This window comes from Halyomorpha halys, unplaced genomic scaffold (assembly GCF_000696795.3).
Source record: "Halyomorpha halys isolate HHAL.00 unplaced genomic scaffold, Hhal_1.1 Scaffold213.1, whole genome shotgun sequence".
Lineage (NCBI taxonomy): Eukaryota > Metazoa > Arthropoda > Insecta > Hemiptera > Pentatomidae > Halyomorpha > Halyomorpha halys.
This window is the reverse complement of record NW_027116617.1, coordinates 633,924-642,681: the sequence shown is the minus strand read 5'-3', so window position 1 is coordinate 642,681 and position 8,758 is coordinate 633,924. Positions and strand designations below refer to the sequence as shown.

Here is an 8,758-nt window from a genome sequence, read left to right as displayed (position 1 = left end):
ATCTCTTTATTTGTATTTTCTTTAATATTTCTTTTCTTATCTATCTGTTACTATTACCCTTTACATTTACTATTTGCTACCTTTAATTTTTCTTATTATATCTTACTTTTTTACATTTTATACCCCTGTTATTTTACACTTATGTTTTTGTTTTCCTTTAGTAACTATGTGTTTGTATCTTTTTTAGCCCTGACAAAGCCCTGCAACGTGGGGCGAAACGTTGGCTCAATAAAATAGTATAATCTACTATTTGAGTTTTTTTGACCGCACCCGGACCATATTCCTTTAATATTTATTTTAGTTTCAGAAGAAAAAAACAAATATAACTTACCATTATTGAAAAAAGAAGAAACTGCTAGACAGTGTGTTGTTGAATGAACGCACACAAGAAGTAATATTATCCATACTAAGATGAAACTTGATTTTTCAAGTAAAGCAGGTCCTTTCATAGGAGTTATTAGTAAAATTGTAAATAAAAATGTGGAAAAAAATTGCCTTAAAGTTGAGTGTAAGAGATAATTCAATACTACATAAAAATCACTCATTCCGAACATTTTCATTCTTTCCTGTAATAAAAAAAACTAATTATGTACAAGGATCTATACATGGAAACAAGGTGTAGCTATGCAAAAACAGACTGATCATTCAGTAGATAAATAGTGAATGTCCCAGGAGCAAATGGTATATGACTGTATAATCAAATATACCTCTTCCTTACTGCTAATGTTAAAGTGAATCAATTCTTTATTCAACAGCATTCTTTATTAAAAATGGATTTAACATCTAAGCTTTAATGGAAAGATGTTACTTGTTCAGTAGGATAAAATATCAATATAAAATTTACATTGAAACTCAGAAAATTCACTATATTCAGAAAGTTGTATTTCATTGAAAGAAAGATGTTAAGTAAAGTGCTTAGCATCTATTTAGGTTTTTGGAAGATTCAAATAGTTCACAGATAACCCAAGCCCATGATGATCCTATATACTTTTTGTGAAAGGCAGTCTTATGAGCATGTAACCATCCTACACATTTGGGTAGTAATAAGGAAAAGAAAGATGTCACATTTATTTTGGAAGATTGGAAGAGAATAGTTTCTGAAAAGCTGGAGACAAACTGGGATGAATGTGTGGAGGAGGAAGTAGAGAAGAATATTGACTTGGACCAACCTAGAATACCTAAGTAACAAAAGTTGAGAAATAGATCACCTGAAGCTAGTTAAATTCACTTTAAATTATTTTATGAAGATATTTTTCAAATTAATAATAGTTTCTATGATATTTACTAAATAAAGCCACAAAACTTGATTTTTCATTTTATGGCAAAACTTTTAGCAAATCTACATTACTCAAATTTTAGCAAATATACATTACTCAAATTTTAGCAAATCTACATTACTCAAATTTTAGCAAATCTACACGGTATTAAAAATTCTATGCATAATGTTTTTCCTGAGGAGGGTAGCTTCCAAGATATTGAACATGAAATGAAAAATAAGCAAAAATTTTGGGACTTTTCTAGAATATAATAAACTTCCAGTGATTTTTTGAGGCCACAGATTAGTATTTTAAAGTCAATCCAAACCCAACTAACACATCACAAAATCATCAGAAATGATACAGCTAATAATAATACTATAAATATGAGAGACAATTTATAAAAGTTGAATTGTGTACATTGCAAAACCTTAAAATCATTGTAAAAATTTTGATACAGAAGTATAGAATATAGTTATGCTAATTAGATTTTTATTATGTGTAATGTTTAATAATGTATTTAGATAATCTAAGTAGAAACTCCGCCTGCTAGCTCCCAAGGAGTTAGTTGCCGGTCCCAAGCCCGGATAAAGGAGGAGGGTTGGTACGGTGGGTTAACTACCCATCAACCACAAATGTAACAATGTAAAAATTATCATAGGAGACTTGAATGCTAAGATGTAAAGAAGTGGCATTCAGACCTACTATAGGCAGAGAGAGTAAACATGACTACTCAAATGATAATGGCCATTGCCTAATTAACTTTGCAATGGAAAAGGGGCTGGTCATTAGTAGCATTAAATTCCCACATAAAGAAATACATAAAGAGAGATGGATCTCCCTGGATGGCCTGACCAGAAACCAAATAGATCATGTTCTCATAGAGGTTAGACATCCATCAGATATCAGAAATGTAAGGTCGTTTAGAGGAGTGGACTGTGACACAGATAACCACATGATAAAAGTCTGGTATTGACAAAAGGCTATGAGAAGGTGCATTACATTGGATAGAGTACATAACTACAACTCAGAAAAGTTGCTCGAGAGTGAAGTGGCAGAAGGATTTAAAAATAAAATAAGGGAACGACTGAGAGAAAATGACATTGTACATAACACAACTATAAATGACAGATGGAAAAACCTGAAAAATGTTGTGATAGTAAGTGCAAGCGATGTACTAAGGAAAAAAGAACCAGCTCCCAGAAACGAACGGTTTGATGAAGAGTGTAGGTTAGCTCTGGAAGAAAGAAATAAGGCGAGGCTAAACATACTAAAAAGAAAGACCAGAGGAAGTGTACGGGAATTTATAACAAAGAGGAGAGAAGCCAAAAAACTATGTAGGCAGAAAAAGAGTGCACAGGAAAAGAAAAACCTTAAAAAGTTGCAAGAATCCTGGGAGAAAAAAGAATCCAGAAAGTTTCATAAAGGTGTAAAAGAAATAAAAACGGGATTCCAAGCCAACACTGGATTATGTAAAGGGAAAGAAGGTGAGCTGATTTGTGGAAAGCAATTTATGATTTGATTTGGGAGATATGAACGGAAGAAAAAATGCCAAAAGATTGGACAAGAGCAGCAATATGTCCTATATACAAGAAAGGAGACAAGCTGACATGCGATAATTATAGAGGCATTGCTCTACTAAGCACAACCTATGAAATACTGGCAGTGCTTCTACATAAAAGAGTGTCCGATTTCATGGAAAATATTATAGGAGAATATCAGGGAGGGTCCGGTCCGGTAGATCGACAGTTGACCGGATATTCACTTGGAGGCAGGCAATGGAAAAATGCTATGAGTATAATATAGACCTACATCTGCTATTCGTGGACTTTAAACAAGCTTATGACAGTGTGGACAGAAAAGAACTTTTTAAGCCAGAAAAAGCCATGGTAAAGGTAGCCATTCCGAAAAAAATAGTCAGGCTGGTAAATATGACACTAATGAACACTACCTGCCGAGTTAAGCTTGGAAATTCGCTGTCCCAGGAATTTTCTGTGGAGAATAGCTTGAGACAGAGGGATTCTCTGGCTCCTCTTCTATTTAATATAGCATTAGAAGTAGCTATTTGTTCAATCAGAACTAATCCAGGAGGGACCATTTACAATAGACAGTCTCAACATTTAGCATATTCAGATGATGTAGTCATTGGCGCAAGAACCCGAGCAGCATTAAAAGGAACATTCCAGGAATTCGAAGAAGCAGCATATGAATTGGGCCTTAAGGTGAATGAAGACAAGACGGAGTACATGAAAAGCTCAAGAGAGGATAAGGAAGAGAATAGTAAAGTGACGTTCAGAGACCACAGTTTCAGTTCTGTAAACCAGTTTAAGTACCTGGGAAGCATGGTTACAGATGACAACAAAGTAGAGAGCGAAATAGAGGCCAGGATAGCAGCAGGAAATAAATGTTATTTCACACTGCAGAAAATACTGAATTTTAGAGCTCTCTCTAAAAGGATGAGAGTGGTCATTTACAAAATCATCATAAGGCCAGTAGTGATCTATGGGGGAGAAACATGGCCCTTGACAAGAAAAGCAGAATAGATGGTCAACTCCTGGGAGAGAAAGGTATTGAGAAGGATATGCGGAGGAGTCTCAGAGAATGGAGTCTGGAGAAGAAGAAGGAGTGAGGAACTGATAAATTTGTAAGGGGAACCCAGCATTGTGGCGTTAATAAAAAGTGCAAGATTAAGATGGTTAGGACACGTTGAGAGGATGCCAGATGAAAGGATTCCCAAAAAGATGATTTATGGCAAACCAGATGGAAAACGGAAAAGAGGACGTCCCTGGATCAGATGGCTGGACAATGTGGAGGAGGATTTGAAGCTCTTGAAGGTTGGCAGATGGAAGGAGAAAGCAAGACTGTGAGACCGTGTAGACTGGTTGGCTGTTGTGAAGGAGGCCCGGATTCTTGCAGGACCGTAGTGTCATAATAATAATAAGTAGAAATAGAAAGGATCTTATTTATTTCTGCTATAGAAACTAACTTTATTACTGTTTATGATTAGAAGGTATAATTGCTTAAACAAAAACAATTATAGTTGTTCAGATGCATTTAGTAAATAAATAATATCATTAAAGCCATTTAATGATTTCAAGATTTTTAAATTTGTTTTACATATATATATATATATATAAGTTATGATATGATAGTTATGATGTGATAAGATAAGACATATTAATATTAGCCAAAAATGTAAATAAAGAAAACAAATGTAATGTTTTGAAAATAGATTTAACAGAAAAATAAAATCAGTGTTATTACTGTGCGTGACATTTCTGTGCCTTTTAATTGTTATCTTCTAGTAACACATAAGTGGTGCCGAAACCCAGCCTTTTTGTTCGCTCATTTTTTTACTATTATGAACTTCAATTCATAAATGTTTTCCGTTCTAAATTTCTTTTTCTATACTTCTTCGCAGTTTTGAGTACTATTCCAAAAAATGGATTCTGGCAACCCGATCGTGAGACCTACGGTACTAAATATAAATGTGCTTGTATCTCCTGCGGTCCCAATGGCTCAAGAAGAGGCTGTGGCAGCCCTAGTTCCAGAATCACTGGTGAAATAGGCGAGCTAAATCATTTCATCAAAGGAGGCAATCGAATTATGGAGAGGCTAGAGGCAATGGTTTCTGACAACTTGTTGGAACAAGCCGAAGCCATTTCATTCAAAGCAGCTCTCATCTGCCAGGTCAAGAGGAGTGTTTTGAATCAGATCCAGGCGCACGAGGAGACATTGTGGCCTACGGTGAAAGAGAGATTAAAAAAGGCATAAGGATGGGGCAGATGGACCTAACAGAGGATGTATTCCACCTGTTTTGGGAGAGGAAGCGACCCACACAGACCAATGGCCATTATGCAGACATTGCTTGCCCAGTACAATTTAATCACGGAAAAGATGAGGGAATCAGTAAGCACGGAGATAGTGCATTGCAGAATGAGCTTCCTGGGATCAATCTTAAAAGTCCAGCTGACCAAGGATACAAACAAGAAGGAAGGCTTACCACGGGACCGCACGTTCGTCGAATGCGCACAAGAAATGATGGATGCGAGCGCACGGGAAGTGGATGCAAGGATGGAGACAGACGACGGAGGGTGGAATAAGGTTACGTATACCCACCCTAGAAACACAGAAACGCCCTGGAGAAGGAAAGAAATCGGTAGAGATAGAGGCTCAGGAGTGAAGAAATCGAACCAAGTCAGAAACAGGAAGGAGGTGCGACGATGCCACGGATGTGGTAAAACTGGACATCTGGTGGCCTGGTGTCCCTGTACTAGATGTTTTGAGTGCGGGAATGAGGAGCACATAGCCAAACATTGCCCATACATCTATCAGAGGAAAGAGGTAGACCAGGGAGAACCTACGGAGGTTAATGTCCAGAGGGTTAGAAGAAGACGTGGGCTGCCTAGATCGGACGAATCTTCTTGCGAAATATCAGAAACGTCAGGAACAGAACTAGAGGGAAAAGTGAGGAAAAACAACAGGAAACCTAGCACCAGGTGGTAGCAAATTGGTGAGAGAAGGTCATATGAAGAAACTGAGGAGGGTGGCAGCAGAGTGGCGACTGCATGTTGGTATGCTCTAACGTGAAGAGAGAACGCACTCTGCCTATCATCCGTGTGAGAGGTGTGACGTTGCTGGTGGATTCTGGGAGTTAACACACGATCCTGAGTTGGGAGGTGCTTGAGAAGTGGAACGACAGCAAGAAGACACTCCAGGTATGTTCATGTTGATGTCAACTAATCACCCTGGGTGGGCCCTGTTGTGTGGAAGGGGAAATCGACATAGATCTGAGTAAATGGGGAGTTCAGGGGGACCTAAAGGTCCATCTCTTGCAACAGATGCCATGAGAATACCAGGCAATAATAGGACGTGACCTATTAACGCAGGGGCGAGCTTGAATAACGAGAAAAGGGAACATTCGAACATGGATAAAGAGGTTTAGGAGCCAATGAGTTCTAGGGGGCAAACAGATGGGTGCAATAAACCAGGCAGGAAATTGGAGGTGAGCATTAATGGAAGAATACGGAGACATATTCTTTCGAGAGGGGGAACCACTGGGGGTGACTGGAAGAACGGTTCACGAAATTCTATTGAAAAAGGAGGGGGTGTCTCATGTGAAAGAGAGGCGGTACCCACAAGCACTTCGGAAACATATCTGGGAGGAATTGGAGAATTTAAAGGTCCAGGGTATAATCGTCAATAGTACGTTGCCGTTCAATAGCTCCTTGTGGGCAGTAGGGAAAAAATCTGCGCTAGGGGAAGCCGCAGAGAAGTATAGACTGGTAGTGGACTACCGACAACACGGTGGATGAAATGTACTCTATCCCACGATTTAAGGATATTCTGGTCAGGTTGGGTGGCGTGACCGTGTTTAGTACTCTCGATTTGAAGGCTGGTTACCACCAGATCGAAATGCGCCCATGGGACCACTGTAAATGGCTTTCACGTTTGAGACGGGTTATTTTGAGTTCACAAGAATGCCGTTCGGACTCAAAAATACCCCCATCACATTTCAATGTCTTATGGACAGCATCAGGAACCGATAGCTCGAGTGGCGACCGGAGGGAGAGGAGCAGGAATGTAGAGCACTGAAGGATGCGTCGAAGGCAGGAAGGACATATCACCTGTATGTAGGAAACGCCGTAATTTGGGAAAAAATTAAGCGCCTATGGTGGACGGAACAATTGGGGTAGACAGGACCTTCATTTGTTGTACACAGCTAGTCGACACACTACGGGATGTAGAACAACAAAAAGAAGTTATGCTTGCCTACCACCAGGGTAAGACAAACCTCAGAGGGATAACGGAGACATTACAGGCAATGCGGCAGAAATACTTCTGGCGAGGTATTAGAACGTTCAGGAGGTTCTAAGAAACTATCAAGTGTGTCTGAGGGCTAAATATGAGTCATCCCCTCCCCTAAGCTATATAGGAAGAAACTCTAACCGCGGATATGCCGGTTAGTCGATTTACAGTTCGACACTTTTACCTGGAGGGGATACAAATGGTCACGGCCATTGATCTTTTTAACAAGGTGGCCATGGTACATCTAATCAAGGACAGGTCAGTGGATGCAATACTGGAGGCGCTGAGAACTTGGTTCCAATTCTATAGAATACCGGATTGCATTTCGTCGGATGGTGGTAGAGAGTTCGACAACTCGGTGATTCGTGACGAGATGGAAGCTCTAGAAGTGGTCTGGCACTTAAACACCCCGGGGCACCCAAAGAGTAGGGGGGATCGAACGACTCCACAACACACTGAGTGACTACTTGCAGGTTTATCAGTTAGATAAGGGGTTGGAGCTGGATGACGCCATGACCCGAGCAATTGTAGCTTATAATCACTCTATCCATGTGGTAACAGGGTTCTCACCCTTTGAAGTTCTATTTGGGAAGCATAGACAGAGAAGTGATTACAGGGGTATAGCTGGCGAAGTGGGAAACAATCCATAACAGAGCATCGCTATGCAAGATATGGGATAAAGTCAAGACTAGGATCGAAGGAGAAAAGAACAAGCTTGTAACACATCAAAACACCAATGTCCGAGACATTACGGGAAAGATTGGAATCGGTTCAATCGTCTATCGCCGCGTAGGGACCAATAGAGGCAAAGAGGTGCAACGCTATGTGGGTGATCGTGATCAGAGAGTACAATGTGTTCACCATTGAGAGTGTCAATGAGCCAAAAAAGCATAGAACTGTCCATATCGAACAGTTAAAGCTCCCTATGTCGAGAGCCCAATAATACACTGGAGTTTTCTCTTGCTCACAACATCGAGATTATTTTGGGAAAATTGTTTTATGTTTTCTCTCTTAAAGCTATGTACAGTTAAAGTGTGTAAAAAGCTTTTCTTATGTAATAATTATGTGTAGGGGTGTTATTTTTTTTATTATTTTTTTTTTTTATGTTATGAAGCAATACTTTCTTTATTTACTACTGTACCAAAGTATTATTGATGTTTAGTTGTACCAGAACATTTTTTTTTTTTTTGTATTGCTTATTTTTTATATATTCGCAGTTAATTTTAGTTTAAGAAAACTATTTCATAAACTGGTAGGGGGGAGTTATGATATGGTGGTTATGAAGTGATAAGATAAGAAATATTAATATTAGCCAACAATGTAAATAAAGAAAACAAATGTAATGTTTTGAAAATAGATTTAACAGAAAAATAAAAACAGTGTTATTACTGCACGTGACATTTCTGTGCCTCTTTATTGTTATCTTCTGGTAACACATAAGTTATATATATATAAACTCTTAGAGTGCTACCAATGGGTAGTTTCTCTACACGCCTGTAATACTTTATTTTAACTAAGATCAAGTTTACTGAATGTATTATATAACACAGTAGTAAATTTCAATAAAGATACTAAATATATATATATATATATTGTAATATGCTCCTTTTGTAGTAAATAGTATATTTTGATGTATAAATGGTTTTAATATGTTTTATTTTATGTATCATTTTAATATTCATTGTTTTGTTTAT

At 38.3% G+C, this 8,758-nt stretch overlaps 1 protein-coding gene across 1 annotated transcript in view; it reads right to left on the bottom strand.

Annotated features, from left to right (window-relative positions):
* Positions 1 to 8,758, bottom strand: part of LOC106679644 (phospholipid-transporting ATPase ABCA3) — a gene marked incomplete at its 5' end in the record, with an annotated part of 59,876 nt that overhangs the window by 39,157 nt on the left and 11,961 nt on the right. Inside the window, 1 exon segment of the mRNA XM_014418906.3 lies at positions 332 to 566. Coding sequence (XP_014274392.1) covers positions 332 to 566 — 235 coding nt within the window.